This window comes from Haplochromis burtoni, unplaced genomic scaffold (genome assembly GCF_018398535.1).
Source record: "Haplochromis burtoni strain Fernald_Lab_line unplaced genomic scaffold, NCSU_Asbu1 Contig_615, whole genome shotgun sequence".
In the NCBI taxonomy this organism is placed as follows: Eukaryota; Metazoa; Chordata; class Actinopteri; order Cichliformes; family Cichlidae; genus Haplochromis; species Haplochromis burtoni.
The window spans coordinates 177,639-197,790 of record NW_024582976.1 but is presented as its reverse complement, the minus strand read 5'-3'; the positions used below and the strand labels follow the sequence as shown (position 1 = coordinate 197,790).

The 20,152-nt window shown below is 40.8% G+C and overlaps 2 protein-coding genes across 3 annotated transcripts; one reads left to right on the top strand and one right to left on the bottom strand.

Annotated features, from left to right (window-relative positions):
* Window positions 1-459: 459 nt before the first annotated feature.
* chtf8 (CTF8, chromosome transmission fidelity factor 8 homolog (S. cerevisiae)) lies at window positions 460-3,996 on the bottom strand. Its single transcript, XM_005951179.2, has 3 exons — window positions 3,787-3,996; window positions 2,456-2,579; window positions 460-1,579 (listed from the first exon to the last, which is right to left on the bottom strand). Exons 1-3 carry the CDS (start codon window positions 3,804-3,806, stop codon window positions 1,313-1,315), a joined length of 411 nt encoding a protein of 136 aa, XP_005951241.1. The 5' UTR covers window positions 3,807-3,996; the 3' UTR covers window positions 460-1,312.
* Window positions 3,997-4,088: 92 nt separating this feature from the next.
* utp4 (UTP4 small subunit processome component) lies at window positions 4,089-18,218 on the top strand. 2 transcript variants are annotated; one of them, XM_014330677.2, is made up of 17 exons: window positions 4,089-4,295; window positions 5,718-5,882; window positions 7,882-8,070; window positions 8,180-8,264; window positions 8,642-8,731; window positions 8,849-9,060; window positions 9,139-9,310; window positions 11,063-11,154; window positions 11,369-11,465; window positions 12,025-12,089; window positions 12,826-12,945; window positions 13,252-13,408; window positions 14,470-14,576; window positions 14,661-14,756; window positions 14,844-15,029; window positions 16,233-16,343; window positions 17,531-18,218. In XM_014330677.2, exons 1-17 carry the CDS (start codon window positions 4,113-4,115, stop codon window positions 17,645-17,647), a joined length of 2,244 nt encoding a protein of 747 aa, XP_014186163.1. In that variant the 5' UTR covers window positions 4,089-4,112; the 3' UTR covers window positions 17,648-18,218. The 2 variants fall into 2 exon arrangements, with proteins under 2 accessions (XP_014186163.1, XP_005951242.1); XM_005951180.3 differs by having other exon boundaries at window positions 4,181-4,299.
* The last annotated feature ends 1,934 nt before the right edge of the window (window positions 18,219-20,152 follow it).

Sequence of the window (20,152 nt, the reverse complement as noted above, 5' to 3'; positions counted from 1 at the left end):
CTTCACACTGTCACCAAATGCTTGCTCCAAGAGGGTTGTTTGATGGGATCTCTCTCTATTATTGTAGGGCCTTTACCTTATAATGTAAAGCACCTTGAGGCAACTGTTGTTGTGATGCTATATAAATCAAATTGAACGGAATATTCAGATAAAACAAAAACACATTAGACAATTACAGTATTACATATTGAATTTATTCATGTACATATTCTTAAACTGCCCATAAACCTTTATTTTTAACTGTATTTGTTTCAAACATCACATTTATTCAGTTTTAACATCATTCAATTTCATCATCTACACTTCAGTTTATTATAATACAACTGCTGCATCAATCCAAAGACAGTAAAGAAACACAGAAGGGATGAGAAGATAGCTCAGTGACTCACAGTGTGCATGTATCTTTGGGGAAGATACTGAACCCAAATCCACTGCATCTGTGAGAGAGTGTGTGAGTGCTTAAAGTCCAATTCAAAATGCTCTCAGACTCTGGGCTACTATGTGATGCTAGAACAAATTCAGTGTGCACTGGCAGAGTTCCCAAATCTCTGGAATGATCAAAATGTGTTACTCCGAATAAATGTGTATTGATTTGCAGTGCCCTTTCCCTCCAGAGTGTTAAGGTGAACTAAAACTACAAAACAATTAGCATCATCTGATTTTTATCTCGATGAATCCATTTTAATTAAATCTATTTTACCAAAAATAAAAGTAAAACAGAAAGTGTAAGTGAAAGTATGTCTAATTTCTGGTTCAAAGCCCCTAAAAAACTTTGTCTGCACCAGTATTTCTTTATAATATATATTCATGACTGCACACAAAAACTGCTGTTACTAACATCTTTCACTTATCCTTATCAGGGTCATAGGTTTAGAGCCTATCCCAGCTACCACAGGCGCGGGACACCCAGGAAAGGAAATACAGACAGGATAAGACCCACTAACTGCAGGCCTTCATCCTGTGGGAGGAAGAGAAAACCTTCTTGCTGCGAGGCACGAAGGTTGAGGTTGAGTGCATCAGTTATTATATATGACAAATGTAATTTTTGCCTTCAGACACGCTTCAACTGTCCATCAGTCCGCCCAGCATATACAGTCTTTCCTATGACTAAAAGGAAATGACAATTTTCATTTGCAGTTTTTCTTTAAATTTGGACAGAAAGTCAGGTAGTGACAAACCCATTGATGTCTTATTTTGCTTTCCAAAAGCTGCCTCCAACAACATTCAGATCAGAAACCATCACAGTATAAATACTTCTTAGAATAAGACAAGTCAGACAGGGACTCTGTCCCCGCAATGAAATGTAGTCCTGCTACACCTTCTTGGGTACATTAGTGATGATAGGTTTGGGGCGGATCTTAAAAATCAGTTTTGTTTTAATGAGTGCGGACACAGAATAAGATGTGGAAGCAGAGCCTTGTTGGTCTGTTTCCATTGCTTCCTGTGTTATTTCATTGTTGTTACTGCTGTGACTGCCCTGTGAATGGCCCGAGTGCTTGGTGAGAACAGCAAAGGGTTTCTCCAGTTTGACCTGCTTCCCGTAGATAATGTGATGTCCTACAATCAGCACTGGCACCCCCTGGTGGATGGGAAACAAAATAATAATTCAGTGGCAGTGGATTCTCAGCTTTCCCCCAACACCATTTACAAGAACAACTTAAGTACCACTTTTTCTTTGATCTGATGACTTGGTCATTTATTGACACAATAGGACTCATGGGTTCATTTTTGGAAGTCTGCTGTCTTAGCCCTAAAAAGGGGTATCAAACAGATGCTTAAGTGCCAAGTTGATGGCAGTCTTGTGCAGCCACAGGCACAGCCCAACTGAGACAAGTGGAAGCGAACATTGTTGTTACTTCAGTTGTACATGTTGATATTATCATCAAGTATGCTGATTCACGAGTCTGTGTGGCTGGTATGACCATGGTGTTTATGCTGGGAATGGAAAATTCCTAAGCATCTCATTTTCTCTCACCAGCCATTTTTGCACTGATGTGACTGCATTTTGAAACTGAATTAAATTAATCAAAGTACGCAGATGTTTTCGACATAACATAGCAGCTGTTTCTTCACATTCTGTTGACATTGTTAGCTAAGTTTGGAAGGCTGTAAACTATTTGCATTTCTTTAATTAATCTTTGTATTATCCAAAACTTGCATTTGGGTGACACAATGACAATTCAAAACAAAACTGAAAATGAAAAAAATTCAGAAAACAGAGCTTTTCATGTCAGTCTGTATTTTGTACCAATACTGTCCCATTTCATAAATAAACTTGCTTTATTACTACCTAAAGTACTTTCTTCTGTGTGAGATTGTGCTATTCTCGTATAAACTTAATTTTAATTGATTTATAAACACTGCTATTATTTTTGAGGGAAATGATGCTGGATTTTAGTAAATACATAAATGATCTTTTTGGGGGGTATACTGTGTTTTTCAGCATGTTGTGTACCTCTTTGGTATACAGTAGATCTCCCATCACATTTCCTGCCAGACCAGAGTTGTGTCTAGACACCATCTCCCCCTGTAATTCCACCACCAGCCACTCGGGGGGACTGCTGCCATCCGGGCTGCCTCTACAAGAGCAGATGCATATCAACAGCCTATAAAGCAGTCATACTCAGCCTGTTTAATTTGGTAGATAAAAGAGCATATGTTATGTAGTTTGTTTTTAATTAACATAAAAAAACATCAGATTAAAAGTTATATTTCAAGAGCAATACAACATCCTTTCAAAGTTGCGTTTAATAATGGCAATGCTGGACAATTAAGCAAAACTTTCTGATAAAATCCTGCCACCTTGTGGTGAAAGATTTCAATACATTTTACAGTTATAATTTTCTATAATAAAAAGGTACCCCTAAAAACTTAATTGTATAAAAACAAACATTCAAGTGTCAATATATTCTAAAAAGAAAAAATATAAATATTCACACTGTTAGCTCAGGCACACACCACTCACATGTACGAAACAGATTCAACTTTAGACTTAAACCTTGACTTCCCTCATTCTCATACAAACTTATTGAGCTAAAACAAGTATTTTATCTCCGCATGTATAATGTGATAGCAATACTGTATACTGATATAAATTTCAAATGAAACAAAAAAAAAACCCATCTCATCCTCTGATAAATGCACCTGTCCAAGCCTACACAGGGATGTCTAACATTTCTCTCCCTCTCTGTCAGCATCATGGCAAAACCACAGGAGGATTTACTAGAGCTTGGTCCTGGTCCTGAGTTTTTAAGAATAGAATAGAATAGAATTCAACTTTATTGTCATTGCACATGCACAGGTACAGGGCAACGAAATGCAGTTTGCATCCATCCAGAAGTGCTTTAGTGATATAGATATATTACAATATATATTAGCAATAGTATAGATATGTAAGTATATTACAGAAATGGGTCTATTATGGTATGTTATAATGTACACGGTATGAAGTTTGTTGTGAATATTCTATAACTATAAGTATGTACAGGCTGTAATGAGTACAAGCTATGTACAGGCTATGAACAGGATATAAATATGAAATGAGCCTTTTCTTACTTTTAACAAACCAAACATTAAGCATTTCAATGGTCTAGTCTTTGTCAGAAGTGTTGCTGGACCATAAATCCCGCTTTAAATTTAAGTATCAGTTCTACTCTCCTCTTAAAATGTGGCTAATGACACTATAGTTGTTCCGATTATTAGCGTGAACTTGCCTTGAGTATTTCCCCCATAAACATATATTTGGCACTAAGTAATGAAAAGATAAAGTTCGCTCATCAGTTTTACCTGATCATTATTTGAACCATCCTCCCGTCAATAACGATTAGCAATAACACTAACTAATTTGCTACCGATGTAGCTTCAGCTGCAGTCACAAACCAGCACTCTTCACTCAGTTCGTATTCCGACAGTATTTCCCGCCCACTGGGAGCGTTTCTTCTTCTTCGTCTTCTTCTTCGGCGCTTGACATCAACAACCAGGTGTATTATCGCCACCCACTGAACTGAAGTAACAAGACTCCGGGATGTAATCTACAGCACACGATAGGAGATTCCCATTCCACAAAGAATCCATGCACCAATTACCAACTCCCTGATACTTGGAGCAGTTGAATGAACCATTCCAATAAATCCATATGCAACTACTATCCACTACATTTCATCCAAGCCGTTGTCCGTACTGTCGACGTGATGACGTATGTCCATGAATCCACTACCGGTTCAAAGGGTAACAACGTGGGTCCTGGCGTGTCCCAGTTGGTGTTCAAGATAGTCTGGCGACAGCGAAGAGGCACAGTTGGTAACTTATGTTTTACATTAATAATTAATGCAACTGAATTACACGACGTGTTTGTGATGAGCTGTAAGGTGTTACACTTTGCTAACGAGTAGGTTGTCGCAGTTCGTGCTTCTTATATTAGCACACAGAGCGAGCACTTTTTTTTACCTAGATGTGTGAATTTTGTGATATTTGTTTGATTAATATATTCAGCGCAGCGTGTGGGAGATTTTTAACTCGTTTACTCATTATGTACCTCAGGTGGCAGACCGGTGTTACAGTTCACGTTAACTGGTTATGTTTATCCACATGTCAGCCTGTTGTAACGAGCAAAGTAGAACATCTCAGGCTCCCCCACACCTGGGGGGCTGAGATGTTATAAGAGAAAGAGGGAGTCTGAGACGCGTTTTGACACACAGACAAACAAGCACACACAGACACAAACATGCATTCCCACCCTCATGCACGCATATATAAACACTCACCCAACATGGAGACACAGAAATGGACGCCGTACACACACACACACTGCCCATACAAACTCTGAAGTGCTCCGGAAAAGACCCTAGGCCTCACTCCGTCCACTCATATGTGGTGTTGATGCAAAATCCTGTTTTTCCTCGCTTTTTCTTGAACGCGCTAACTCCGGAGTTCGAGGTATCTGGACTGGGCATTCAACATTCCCCGAGTTAGGGTCCGCGGCAAGATGGTGTAGGGAGCAGATGTATTGTAAACAACTCCACATAGCAAGATCCCGATTCACCGGAAGTTGTCACCCTCTCACAAAGCTCCTTTCTGATGGTCTTGTATCTCATCAGAGCTCATCTGACAGCTGTTTTGTCTCATCTATGGTGTGCCATCACCATAGATGAGACAAAACTCATGTTGAGATGTGCCACAAGGGGGCATAGCCAGTCTGTGGGAGCCAGAATTTTGACTGGGCTTCAAGGCATCAAATAGTTATTTCACTTAATCATGTACAAAAAATTGTATCATTTGTATCTATCTGGGTTTTTTCCTGAACTTTTGGATGATTTTTTTTTATCTCCATTACAGTGAAAAGACTGCTCATTTCTGTATATTTTATGAACTGGAGATGGCGAACTTTTCATTTTATTGCTTTGATACAAGGTCTTAATCTTGTCAAACTTTGTGATATACTGGCAGGCAGAGGTGACTGCTCGTTGAAAAGGATGAAGCGTTTTATATGATAAAACTGCGAATTGTAAGAAACGTCTTTATGTATTCTAGGTACATTTTCAGATCGGCAGTAAGTGTTTTCAAACAATCATTTTGGGCTTTTTGGAATTGTCAATTTCTTACTAAGAAAAACCTTCAATGAACTTCAAAATGCCATTAAAGGTTGTTTTATGAGTATTGTTTTGCTTCTTTTGCCCAGCTGTCACTGAAATGCGACTACCTTTTTTCCTGTTTTCTAGTCAATAATGGGCGAGTTTAAAGTACACCGAGTCCGCTTCTTTGACTACATGCCGAGTGCTATCCGGACCATGGCGTTCAACAGTCAAACTGAGCGGCTGGCTGTGGCCCGGGCTGATGGCGCAGTAGAAATCTTCAACTTCAATGACAATTTCTTCCAAGAAAAGGTAATGCCATCAGATAGATGACATTACTGCATGGTTTAAATGCACTAAGTATTCATTCACACATCCAAATCATCCATTGGAACACCCGAGTTGGCTACAAGTATATAAAATCAAGCAGCTAGGTATGCAGACTGCTTCTACAATCATTTGTGAAAGAATGGATCAATTTCAAAAGCTCAGTGAACTCCAGCATTGTACTGTGAGAAGATGCCACGAGTGCAACAAGCTCAGTTGTGAAATTACCTCTCTACTAACCATTCCACAGTCCACTGTTAGTAGTACTGTAAACAGGAACTCAGCCATAAAATGGTACGATGTGTAAAATCACAGAGTGAGATCAGGTGCTGAGGTGCATAGTCTGCAGAAGTCTCCAACTTTCTGCAGGTTCATTTGTTACAGACCTCTAAACTTCATATGGCCTCCAGAACAATGCATAGAGAGATTCATAGAATGGGTTTCCACGACCAAGCAACTGCATCCAACCCTTACATCACCAAGCGTCACATACAGGTGGTGTAAGCACGCCACCACTGGTTCCTAGAGTAGTGGAAACATGTTTTCTTGAGTGATGGAGCGTTTTTCCATCTGGCAATCCAATGGATGAGTCTGGGTTTGGAGGTTGCTGGGAGAAGAGTACTTGTATGATTGTGTTGTGCCAAGTGTTACGTTTGGTGGTGTGGGGTTGTTTTTCAGGGGTTGGGCTTGGTCCCATAGTTCCAGTGAAAGAAACCCTAAACCCTTCAGCATGCTCACACATTTTTGGCAATTTCATGCTCCCAACTTTGTGGGAACAGTTTGGGGATGGTCCCTTCCTGTTCCAACATGACTGCACACCAGTGCACAAAACAAAGTCCATATAGACATGAACAGTTTGGCGTGGAAGAACTTGACTGACCTGCACAGAGTCCTAATCTCAACCCAACAGAACATCTTTGGGATGAATTGGAGCAGAGACTGAGCCAGACCTCCTCATCCAACATTAGTGTCTGGACTCATAAATGTGTTTATGGAAGAATGATGAAACATTTCCATAAACACACTCCTAACCTGTGGAAAGCCTTCCCAGGGAGGATGATGCTGTCACAGCTGCAAAGGGTGGGCTGACAGCATATCGAACCCTATGGATTAAGAATGAGACGTCCATCAAGTTCAAATGCGCGTGAAGGCAGATAAGTGATTACTTCAGCAGTATAGTGTAGTTTTGATAATGGCTGGAAGATTAATTGTAGGGAACCCTTCACTGCTCTGTATCACTTTTTGTCACACTCTTAAACCATAGTGTTGTTTTTTTGTGCAGTAATTTCCCTCATTATTGAAGGAGTCAAGGATGAAGCCAACACACACTGGGTCTCCAACTCCTGCATCTGTACCAAATAGATCTAAAAATGCACATAGCACCTTAAAAAATAAAAGGAGATAAACAAAAATACAATTCTGCTGTGTGTTTGTGTGTGAGAGAGAAGATGTCAGGAAGCTCCCACGACAAGTGGAGAGTGGCAGGCATGGGAACCCCCTCACCCCCAGTAACCATGTTAAAGAGCCTAGCCAGACACTCGAACTGCACAAAGAGACACATCCACCTCACCGTTTGAAGTGTGGATGTTCAAGACCAAGGCTTCTGGTTACTGTCCAAATTTCTTTCTTTTTTTTTTATTGCTAAAAGCCAATGAAAGTGGTTAAATGTAGCCACAGGCATGATGATCACTGCTGTGAGTGCGAGATGTGTCAGGTGCCAAAGCTCGGGGTTTGCATTTTTCTACATTTTTCCAAACCCCTCAATCGCATAATGGAGTTTTGTAAAAGTGGTCTTGAGGGTAATAATATGATGCTAAAATTATTATTAATTTTTGGTTTGGGTATTTTGTACTTTGCTTTTGTGTTGTGTCTGTTGTTTCTGTAATGGCAGAAGGAAGGTAGATGATTCACGGCTGCAGACCAAATGTCAGGTACAAATAAAGAAACCTGAACCTAACCTCCACACTGGTTTTAATTTTCTCAGGTGATCCCAGGACAGGATGGCCGAGCTACTGAGGCTCTGTGTTGGGTGGGCCATCGATTGTTCAGTGCTGGTTTGAATGGAGAGATCACAGAGTATGACCTGGAGAACCTGAGGCCCCAGTATACTGTAGATGCATATGGAGGACCAATCTGGACCATCAGTAGCAACAGCCAGGGAACACAGCTGGCAGTGAGTGTAAACCTTCTGGATGTTATTTTACACTTCAGATATTTCCTGTGTCGGACTCATCAGGAAGTCTTGTTGATACATTAATCACAAGAAATGTTTTCTGGGTCAGGTTGGTTGTGAGGACGGGACTGTAAAGATATTTGCAATATTGGAGGAGAGGATCCAGTTTCAAAGAAACCTCAACAGACATAAAGGTAAGACGACAAACTAGTTCACAGGTCTTTTCTTTAAAGAGTCTAAATTTCTGTCTTTAAAATGGCTACAAACGTTAGACAGTGAACAGTAGAACAGCTGATATTACTGCAGCTGTGTGTTGTATTGAAAACAGATCAACTGAACTTAAAATGGTGTCAGGCTGTGCTTTTGCATAATACAAATTTGTACCACAAATGGTGCATCGAGTTTTTTCTGACTCCAACTTGGAGTCTGCGCTCTGGAGAGACAGAGACAGCACCTATACTAATGAGAAGATAAGATCATTTGTGTTAATAACCACTGGATGACAAAACTGTCTTAAACAAATATTTGTGTTTGTGAACCCGCCTGATTCAGTTGTATTTGACCTCTTTAGGACGCATCATATCTTTGTGCTGGCATCCATCGAGTGCACAGATTGCTGCTGGAATGACTGACATGATCACAATCTTTGATGCAGAGACGGGTATTTTCTCCTTGAGTTGCTTTGCACAATTAGCAGAAATACAATCAGTTCAAACTGAAATGGAGCATGAGAAGAGATGTGTGTTCTTTACTGATGTGATTGTGTTTGTGACTGCAGGGCATGCTACACGCAGACTGCTGGTGGACAGGGCTATGGGAGCATCAAAGAATAAAGAAGTGGTTGTTTGGAGTGTTGGTTATCTGTCCGACCACACCATCATCAGTGGTGATTCTGCAGGAAAGGTCCAGATCTGGAACGGACTCACAGGAACTCTGGTTAGAACTTACCTGGTCACCAAGTGGGATGTTCTGGTTCTGTCTGTTTCAAAGGTGAGATGATACACTCACTGCTGCAGCTAGCTATGGGTGCACACACCTGTAAAGTCACTGGTTATAAATGCTTCACAGGATGAGAGCAGTGTCATAGCTGGAACATCAGAGGGCACTGTCATCCAGTTCCAGTTCATCTCCTCAACCGTGGACCAGCATGATAAAGAGTGGGTCCGGACCAGGACGTTTCGAAACCACTCCCATGATGTGAGTGCACTTGCTCACACAGACACCGCAGTGGTTTCTGGAGGTAAGTGTTAAATCTGCTTTTGGAAGTTTCTATATGTAATCGGTTATTGTTGATGTTTCAAAGTTTATACAGGCGATGAGTCCACGATTCTGTCAGTAAAGATGTTTTCTAAGTGTTCTTTTAATGTTGCTATTGACATGATGGCTGGTAGCGAAAGATGAGCTTTGTAGGTGAAGCTGTAACTGAACTAGTTTTTTGATCTTCCAAAGGAGTAGAGCTGCCTTATTGGATTAAAGGTACAGTCAGTAATTTTTAGGTCATTTAATAGGAAAAAATGATATTATGCTCAAATTTAGAGATTAATGTGTAATTTCAAACAAAGTGATGCATTCACATAAATTTATCTTTTAAAAATACATAGGCGTAATCAAGTGAGCTCATATGTAGTACACCAAAGGCACAGGGACAGACGTCAGAGGTGTTCGTGTGCCGTAGAGACATTTAAATGTGTGCCAGCATGAAGGTTCATGCTGTTTAATCATTGGAGACGGGCTCCCCAATAAATGAATGAGAAGGAAAGGGACAAAGCGTCTTAATAAAATGTCATCCTCCTCACCTCAAGTAAACATAGAAGTTAGTATTTGCAGCATATTTTAACATGTCTTTTTTGTTTTTTTAGCCAATATTTCAGCCTTGAAGTTTCCTGTGACCTGCTCTCTAGAGCACCCATTCCCAAATTCAAGAGTGCTGTGTCCTACTTAAAAACAAGAAACTCCCATAGAGCCCACCCAAGCTCAAAAGATGAGGGAGAGTTATGTCCTTGTGAATGTTACCCAGTCATACGCAAAGTGTTAAGGACAAAGTGAGACTCACCGGCCACTTAGACACAAACCTAAATACAAAAGCAGTAAATTCAGGTCAACGTAATGAATAATATCACAAACTAACCATCTCAAATTATGTGTTTTAATTTGCTTTTTATATATAAAAAAAAAACAACATTTATAGGAATATGTCGCTGTACATAGAGTAATTTCAAGCTGAATTTCTGTTATTTCTGCGGCCCTTCTGCAGTAGTATCTTTGTGGCCACCAGGGGGCCCCGGCTCACTCTGAAAATTACTGATCTAGAGATGAATGTAGGAATGCAAGTATTCAACACTATGTGTTAACCTGCCACCTCCTCAGGACAAAGTCTGTGAGGTCAGATTGCCTGATGTGCAAAGTGTAGGTAACTGTGCATTTACCTCTACAAAGAGGGCATCACCAGTGTTGCCTCCAGTGCATCCTCTCAAGGCAGCAACCTCACCTAAATAACACTGAGTATTTCCACTTGTCCAGAAGCATCTGGAGCAGACTATTTTCTGCTGTTTGGTACATGTGAGAAACGAAGGCTGGAAAATGTGGAATATAAAGGGTGGCTCGCTTCTGTGCTTCAAATCTGTGCTCATTCTAATGGCCAGTGCAGGCAACAACCCTGGTTGCACAAAGAAGGCGGCTTGTATAGAAGTCTTATTGAACACAATGTCATGTCCCTATTAGTGGTCTGTTTGTGGTTATGGTAGTGTCCAGATGGATAATAGAGCTGGGTATAGAGAGGGCCTGTCTTTTAAAAGTCAAGTTGCTGTTGCTGCCGTTAGTTTTACATTCAAATTCAGTCATGCTGGTCTCATGATGTGTGTTTGTAAAAAGTTAAGCTGACAAAAGGAAAAAACATTTGGGATCATGCAAATCAGCGCATTAAATCAAAGTGGCTAAAGAAGCAACCCAGGGATTTAAAGTTTAGATGTAAAGTTTCGATATTTTCCTTCAGGTATGGACACCCAGTTGGTGGTGCGCCCATTGCTGGATAAGGTGGAGAAGAACACTCAAGAGTCAGCACTGCGCAAAATAGCTTTTCCACATGTGAGTAGAAGAAAACCTCGAACAAGTCAATTCAGCTAAAGTGGCGTCTTTAAAATTGAACTAACCTGTTATTCTATCTGTATCTCATGGATTAGCCTGTTAACAAATTATTCTGAAGCACTTTAATAATGTTTAATACCATTTATTAAAACCAATGTTGTCCATGACTGTTCCTGTTACAATGTGCAGTGACCTTTTTTCTGTCTTCTTGTAGAGGAGCCTGGTTGGCTGTGCAAAGAAAGCTGGACTCCTTCTCTTCCAGTTCCCTGATCACTTAGAGCTGTGGAAACTTGGAGAAAGTGAAGGACATGGTGAGCAACACACTTGAATAGAGAAACATTTAACTATAAGAAAACGTAAGGAGCTCTTTGATCTACGTAGTTAATCAACAATGAAACAAAAAAATTCTACTGCTATTGAGAATAATCCCCTTATTGTGTCTGCTTCAGCTTTGTTCGTCGTGCTAATTGTGCACTCAGCACCTTCACTGATTTGCTAACAATGAAAATTGCCCTTGAAGGGACAAATAAAACAAATGATTATTTCCAGTTCCACAGTTTATTCTTGAATACTACAGCAGCTTTGCATGAATTACAGTCCAGTAATGAGAATCCTTGATGAGTAAATAATAATAATAATAATAATGACAGCAGGTGTACCATCGCCGTGACGACCTCCATCGCTGTGCTGTGTTTGTGTCGCATACTGCGTCACAGGACTTTTGGCTGCACTGCTGTAACAATCCCACATGCATTAGGTGGTGCTCAGTTGTAATAGATGTGGCAGAAACCGAGTGGAGTTTAATCGAGTTGTGCCGAGTAGGTACTGGTGGAAAAGCTAAAGTGTAATAATTCTGTTATGTACACACAGGAAAACCTGGTGACCGTCTACCTGTGAAGAGGAAACCAGAGAAGCTGATCGAGCTGAAGAGGAAGGTATGTGTTAATATTTTCGATGTATCCGTAGTTTCTTTCAGAGCAACATTTGGTTTGCTGCAACGCTCTAAAAGTTGGCTGCTTCCTTTCAAGCTGTGGCGTCAAGGCTTTTCTGTTCACAAGGAATGTTACATTTTTAGAAAGTGTACAGGAAAAAACAATTCTCTACAATCATGAAATCTGGTAACTTGTCATTGTTTAGTTGACATAAACACTAAAATATATAATCTGTCTTGTTTGTGTGTTTAACGCCCTTATATGTGCGAAAAGTGTTTTTACAGTGAAGTTTTTTGTGTACGTCCTGTGATTCACAAAGTAACTTTATAGGACATTTGCTAAAACTACAGCAGCATGATTGCACACATGGTAAGAGTCCAGCAAAACATCCTAAGAATAGAAACGTCCTTTATTGTAATTGTACATGTGCAACAAAATTGGGGGTGCACTGCAATTGTATTATGTCTTTATAGTGTGTTAAATAAATAAATAATAAAATTAAAAAAACAGACTTTGACCTTCTAATTCTAATGTAACCAGCTTTAAATATAATTACATTGTCTTCTAATAAAATACATTTAATTTAATTGCAGGGAAATGATGCCCCTGGTGTGTTAGTGTGACCTTTGTGTTTCCTTTCAGTCAGATTGAACAAGACACTTAACAATGACCCTTGAAGAATTAGTTTTAGGCGCTAGTGTGCTTGATGTATCCATACTTTGTGTGTCGCTTCCTGCAGGGAGAGGATCACATCTGCTGTAGTGCTTTGTCTGCATGTGGAGGCTGGTTGGCATATTCCACTGTCTCCAGTGTTCGTCTCTACAGAATACAGTATAACAACACCATCAGCATTAACAAGGTGGGTACCTTAGCACGAGCATGCCTGTGAAGTTCTTGACGAGCATGCCTCTTGTCAAGAACTGTGAGTGCAAACAGTGCACAGTTATCACAGCTCTTCTCTCAATGCACCACAGAGTGGCTAAAACTAACATTTACCCCCCTTGACAAGCTACCGGGGTGTAGACCGCAGGTTCACTGGATGTGTCAATTTACCATCCAACAAAAGTTTTTACATGTAAAGCTGCTCAAATAATCACAAGAGTAAAATGATGCCTTTGACTAAATATAACAAAGTGTGATGGTCTCTGTGTCTTCATCTCTCCAGGTGTCCAAGCTGCCTAAAGAGCTTCGCTCGGTCCACCAGCTCTGCTTCTCCTCTGACTCCTCCAAACTCTTTGCTTCCTCCTGCCAATCTTCAGTTATTGTTGTTGCTGTCAGTCAACAGGAGTGCAGATATCTTCATACCCTTAAACATAAGACCGGTGAGTGGAAAGCCAGGAGCACAACCCACTGAAGCCAAACCAAACGGAAAGACAAGACAGTACCTTAAACACAATATATTGTGTACATGCATCATATTTTGAAGCAAATTAATGCCCAGGCCTGAGTGATCTCACCAAGGCTAAAGTTCCAAAAATGCATTCGAGTGAATGCATTTTTGGAACTTGAAGCTGGCTCCTAGACTCCATGCTCCTCGGAGCCTGTTAGTGAGTCCAGAGTCCAACACACACACACACACACACACACACACACACACACACACACACACACACACACACACACCATTGTGTGCATTTTTTCCACTTTTCTATCCAGGTATAGTTTTACTGCGCTGGGAGACTGTTTGGGATCTTTGTCATGCTGATAAATGAAACCACTGTCCAGATGATATTGCATGGTGATCAAAAAGCTGACAGTGATTGTGTGTTCATTTAATTACAATTGCAATAATTTTAACAATACTTCTGGTTGAAAAATAATCCTAAGCCATGGCAGACGTTCCACCATGTTTTACAGATGCCTGTAAACTCGCTGTTCTGACCTCCTTTATACATATTTATGACGCATCAAAAATATCAAATTTGGATTCATCATAGCTTCTTGTAATAAGATTACGGTACAAGAAGGTCTGGCCCCTTGGAAGGAAAATATAAAGAAATGATTGCACTAAACGTTCTCCCTCAAATGTCTAGGGACGGTTCTGTAAAGCCCGATATTTACTGGGACAGATCAAAGCCGGACTTAAATGGTAACCAGTAGGCATTCCCGACCTGATGCAGCTCCTTCTGTCAAGTTATTGTTTCCTCTTTGTAGATTGTAGCAGTAGACCCAACTCTTGCTTAACTCTCCTCAGGCTTCTTGCCAGAGATCCTCACTGCTTCTGCTCCATGATGCAAATTGCCAGTGTGGTCACATGTAAACGAATCCTAATGCACCAAGGCCATTCCCTGCCAATGCTACATGCAGCTATACTGTGCAGTTGTAACTGTTTGATAACATCTTGCATAACTGGTGTGTGTATGTATGTGTGTTGGATATCAAGGTTCCAGACAGCCAGTGCACCTCCTTTGTGCCAGTGATGATGGTAAATGGCTTGCTACAGCAAACACTGACTGTGAGATCCACATCTACAACCTCCACAAGATGAAGGTGAGTTCTGATTTATTGATGTGTCAAACTTGAATCATTTTTGATAGATTGGAGTTTGTAAAATTTTAATTTGTTTTGTTGTAGCTCCACTGTATGGTTCCTGTGTACAACTCCTGTCCGACTACAATCGCCATCCACCCAGTGACCAACAATCTCATCTCTGTGCATGCTGACCAGCAGGTCAGAAACGGCTTAAGATTTAGTTTTACTCAGATCTCATAGTAACCAACAGATCCTGTAACTGCATGTGTTCTCTGTCGTGTGCAGATCTTTGAATTCTCCTTGGTGCAGAAGGAGTACACACAGTGGAGTCGAAGACTGCAGACACAAGGACTGCTTTCCCTGTGGCTGGAGCGGGACACGCCCATCACCCACATTACCTTCAACCCGAAAAACCCGGATCACATCATTCTGCACGACACATACATGTTCTGCATCATTGATCAGAGTCTGGTATGTGTGTGCATGTCCATAGCTGTGTTAAAATAGTTGGCCCAGGCGTCAGTGTGATAGAGATGGAGGAGAAAGCTGAATATGATTCAATGGTCTCGATAAGCTTTAATAACAGGAAGTCCAGAACCAGTGGCAGCCCTGATCATGTGACTAACACCACTGTGCTTGCCTCTCTCTTCATGCTACATCATTATAACTAATTCAGCAGTGTTGTTTTTGAGCACACAAAACTACAAAGCACTGCAGACTTCTGTGGAGAGCAGCAGCTGTTTCTGTGGTTTCCTACTATGGACACCACTGCAGTTTAAACATCTGTGCGTGTCTGAGTCATGAGCAAACATTTTAACCCTCTCCAAGGATTTATGGACAGTTCAGCAGTTATTTCAGACCTTGCATTTATACTCATCTTCACTGATGTTCCCTTGTATGACTGATGAACTAATATCTTTGGATTAGTTTGTATGTATCCATTACGACAATTAATCGAGAAGTCCTCGGGAGACTTTTTGTTATTCCCGCCAGCTTTTACCTTGAGCATCCAGCTGGCGCCAGGGGGGTCGCATGAGAGGAAGATGGCAGTTGTTTTGGTTAGTGCGAACGAACTGCTTCCAATTTTACAGTTGGTCTAATGTCCGTCACTGGTCACCAGGTCTCTCAATTCCCATTGTTCTTCTTCAAGATGTTATCCATATTGCGTTTAAAAACAAACACAGTCTGAGTACTCACAGCCCTGCCCATCGTCTATCATGTCGGCCAGCCTTGTGGGATTTTGAACAGCTATAGCCGCTTCATGTTCTTCGATAAGCCAGGTCCGAGCCAGCTCCAATCAGCCGTTCAATGTCCTCTATCGAGAGTGTCGCCAGACACACGACGCAACAGACCATCGAGTATCTGGCAGCAAACGTCTCCGCAGGACAATCAGGCTCTCCCAAGCCCAGGAGGGTGTCAATTCTGTTAAGGGACCAGTTGATCAAATCCATAATTCTTCTTTAGGTTTTTAGAGAACAAGTCTGGGAGACTCTCTTAGGGTTAGAATAAGCGAGACTATACAAAAGACATGAGAAGCCAAGCAGGAAAGATAAGGGAGAGGGAGAAGGAGAAAGTGCGACTGCCTCTGTTAGAAAACAATTTTTTGAGAATCTTGAGGCTTTACTAATCTCTTTCTGTCACTGTGTCTTTCTGTGTCTTTGTATCTACATGCAGCCCTTCCCAGAATTGAATGCAGTGCTCTGGAATCAAATGATATTAAAGAGCCTTCCTGTGTCACAGAGGATTGGACAAAGCCATGCCTTTAAGATCTGTAAGAGTTTCCAGGTAGGATATTTATGGTGACTACAATCTTTCATTTTACTGCTTCAAACAGTAGCGTCCGCTTCACACTCATCTATGTTTATAAGCGCACATGTAGTAGTTTTCAAGGATGAAATCCCACCTTGTGAAATACACATCATCACAGTCAGACAAATAATTCAGAGCTGCACGGTGGTCAAAAAGCAAAGAAACCACCTTGTTTCAAATGAGACATTTGAGCAATGTCATTGTTGTTGCAACAAATAAACAAACTACAAATAATAAAAAATAACTTTCAGCTTCCATTAATCCTTCACATGAAGCTGTTATACTAGCTCGCACACTTGTAGCCACGTGTCACTAAAGTGTGACTGTTCTTCACTGTGAGTGAGGAAGAGACAGTTAACCAGAGCAAACGAAAAGAGAAAGTCCTGCTATTGGCTAAAGTTATAAACATGCTGGAAAATAATACAAGTAACTGAAATTTGTGTGTGTGTGTGTGTGTGTGTGTGTGTGTGTGTGTGTGTGTGTGTGTGTGTGTGTGTGTGTGTATATAGATAGATAGATAGAGAGATATATAGATGTGTGTATATATAAAAAATGTTTTTGTGTTGTAAGGTGCACTATGTCAGGTAAAGGTGGATGTACAGCAACGGTTTTCAGTTCATTATTCATAGTTCAGTCCAATAGCAGAGCACTTTATTTTTAGATTCGTGTAAGGGAGAGAAGATCCTGGAAGTTTAGAACTAGCAGTTCCTTGTTTGTCTGGAATTTCAAGTCCCACAGGACCTTGGTACTGTTGTTCACAACCACAGCTGATGATATCTTCCAGAGGGAGACGGCGGCACAAATATTCCTGTACACTATCACAACCACTTGGTTGTGTGTCTCAGTTTATGCCGTTCCAACTTGTATCTCACATTCTGCTAATGTGTGTTGTAGATTGTAGCACTTGGGTTCGTTGGCTGTGGCAGACACCTGCCTCTGTGGATATTATACTGGTTATACGTTCTTGCATAACCAGTGCTTGGAGTTCGTCAGAATTTGTGGGTTTTGTTTGTCCACCAGCTTCTCGAGGATTCACTGCAAGTTCTCAGTGGGTTCTGTGCCGTTTCCTGGCCATGGATCCAGAATTTTGATGCTTCTTTCACCAAGCCACTTAGTTACCACTTTTCTGCTGACATCTCTTCTGCTGATCTTTTGTCCCACAGCACCTCATGTGTGTCAGTCTATTGGAGGATCTCTCTCTGGTGGTAGTGGAGCGCCCCCTCCTGGACATCATGTCTCAGCTGCCAGCACCTGTCCGCCAGAAGAAGTTTGCAACCTAAAAGTACATGTGATAGGATGAGATTGTTACCTCGTTGTATTAAGTATCCATTTTGTACAAAAAGTTTTGATAATGTAATTTGAAAATAAAATAAAGTATTTACTGTTATCTGTGTTGGATGCAGAAGTGCGCTGAAATCTTTGTCTCTTCTTCACTTAATGTTATGAACTTGCTGGAAACCAAAAGTGTAAACAAGACTGGAGCTATATGATGGGGAAAAGACAAATGATGGAACATTTCAAAGACACAAAGACCTGGATGACTTCTAATCTTTAACCTGGATTTCCTTTTCCTTCCGTGTGACTATTAAACAAATATGTAGGACTTGCATTTGCACAAGATCTCTATAATTGGAAACATCCTGTCTCAGTAGTGCTGAAAACTAGTTCATGCATGACTTGTATCTCACAGAACTGTATGCTTTTAGAGAAAATAAAGCCAAATGCCACTCTGATTACAGTACTGTTGACATATGAAGCGAACGTTTTTAAACCTGTGCTTTGGTGTTAATTTGTGTTTTTAAAATGTTCATGTTGTTCCCTTTAATGGAATAAATTAATCTGCACAGTTAATTGGGAAAGAATCATTTATAGACACTTGGGGGGGGGGAAAGTCTATAGTATTACATTACCTGAAGTATACAAATGGTAAATATATTCTATTAAATCTAAAACTTGTCACCTCTCAGTATAGATGGTCTTTGATTCACTCTGCTTATGTAGAGCTAACACAGAGAAACCCACAACCAATCATACCTACGACCAATTTAGAATCACCAGCAAACCCTGACCCCACTAACTGCATGTCTATGGGCTGTGGGATGTGGGTAATTAATGACTGAAATATCCATAAATCACCCCCCCCCCCTCCCCAATTCAAGGTTGTCGATTAGCTAAAGCATGCCACTTAAGAGATGTGGTGGGCTGCAGAGTCACAGACAACAATTCAAGCTCACATTCACACATTTCAGAACGAGGTCATTGCTTTGAGTTTGCATGCTTTCTCCGGGTTCTTCGGTTTCCTCACACCAGGTTAGTGATTTTAAACTGATCAGTGGTGTGAATTTGAGCGTGAACCCGACAGTTAACTGAACACAGCTGGGAAAGGCTTGAATACCCCCTCAAACCTGAGTTAATTTAACGCTTAGAAAAATAAACCGATTGACATTGTTTTTTCTGTCCGAGACCAGAATAATATCCACTGTATATGCTTAACTGTATTTACTTTAAGTATCCTCCAAAATAATAACATTACTTGTAACTATGGCACATTCAAGTATCACCTTGGAAGAAGTATCATCTCTCAGTGTTGCCTCTGCAGCAACAACTTTGACTTGTGTAGGGACTCTGTACCAAAGATATGCAACTACTGACTGAAGTTTGCCTTTATTTTTCTAAATCTACACAGGAAATAAAAGTTTCCACGGGCAGAGTTGGGGTCAACATTGGGCAGTCGCATACCTCCAGTGACGCAGTCATGCTGGTGAAAACCAATCTCCGCCCTCTGTCTGATCGAAAAGTGTGGGCGGATGAACACATTTGTGGGATTTTCGTGAAACTGTTGCTACTTCTCCACCCACTGTCCCGTTTTTTTTCAAATGACGATTGTGTATTGTCTGGGAATTCCGAGATCCCCAGGAGAATTGGCAGCACTGACAATAGCGGGTGTATTAGTGGGAGGTGCACACCTGTGCACCAGGTGTGGTAGGTCTTGCTGATTGAGCAAGTGTGGGAATTTACGTGTTTGTCAAGCGCAGAATATTATTTACTTATATATCCACGGTTTGTACTTTTAACTAGTGTTGGACAGGGCGAGGCTCCGTGAAACACTGAAACATTCGAGCCCATCTCCACGGTGACGTCTGCTGGATAATGTGACCATCGCCACATTTCGATAATGCTGTTCTGTGAAACAACGACGCAAGCGTTTATCCTGTCTTCCTTATCTCAGGTGTTGTGCCAGAAAGTGAGTCCGCAGGAGCGCGCGCAGCTGCTTAAAGCTGCAGCGCCCGGATTACTTGCGTTGCCAGATACTTCCGTGCAACTGATATAACGTGTGTGTGTGTGTGTGTGTGTGTGTGTGTGTGTTATGGTGACAGAAACAATATTTCGGCTTCAAACTTGTTGGGTATCATCAAGAAGGGTTAAATGTGACACACAGGACCCAAACATTCCCTCAGACTGCTGAATAACTTTTAAAAGAACATTAATACCGATAATATGTCATTTTCAACCTGTGCATAAAACGTCAAATTTCAAAAATGTTGTAATTCAAAAATAATACAAAAAAAGGATAATGGCCAAATGGAAACAGGTGGGAGGAGATCTGCTTAAACAATTAGGAACACCAAGTAATAGGAAAGAGAAAACAAGCGGGAATAAAAATGTCATTCCAATACAGCACTTATTAATTGAAACGAAAACCAAAAACGAATAACAATTACATCCAATTAAAGAAGAAACCACCAGTTAAAATAAACTAACAAATAGACCAGAAACAGGGGGTA

What these genes read in the sequence shown, in the direction of transcription:
- chtf8 (XM_005951179.2), bottom strand. Translation starts at nt 3,806, where the DNA reads ATGGTTCAAATAATGATCAG. An exon ending in ATGGTTCAAATAATGATCAG is followed by an intron (nt 2,580 to 3,786) that starts GTAAAACTGATG and finishes CTGCTCTTGTAG; the next exon opens with AGGCAGCCCGGATGGCAGCA. An exon ending in ATCTACTGTATACCAAAGAG is followed by an intron (nt 1,580 to 2,455) that starts GTACACAACATG and finishes CCCATCCACCAG; the next exon opens with GGGGTGCCAGTGCTGATTGT.
- utp4 (XM_014330677.2), top strand. Translation starts at nt 4,113, where the DNA reads ATGAACCATTCCAATAAATCCATATGCAACTACTATCCACTACATTTC. An exon ending in TGGTTCTGTCTGTTTCAAAG is followed by an intron (nt 9,061 to 9,138) that starts GTGAGATGATAC and finishes AATGCTTCACAG; the next exon opens with GATGAGAGCAGTGTCATAGC. An exon ending in TACCCTTAAACATAAGACCG is followed by an intron (nt 13,409 to 14,469) that starts GTGAGTGGAAAG and finishes TTGGATATCAAG; the next exon opens with GTTCCAGACAGCCAGTGCAC.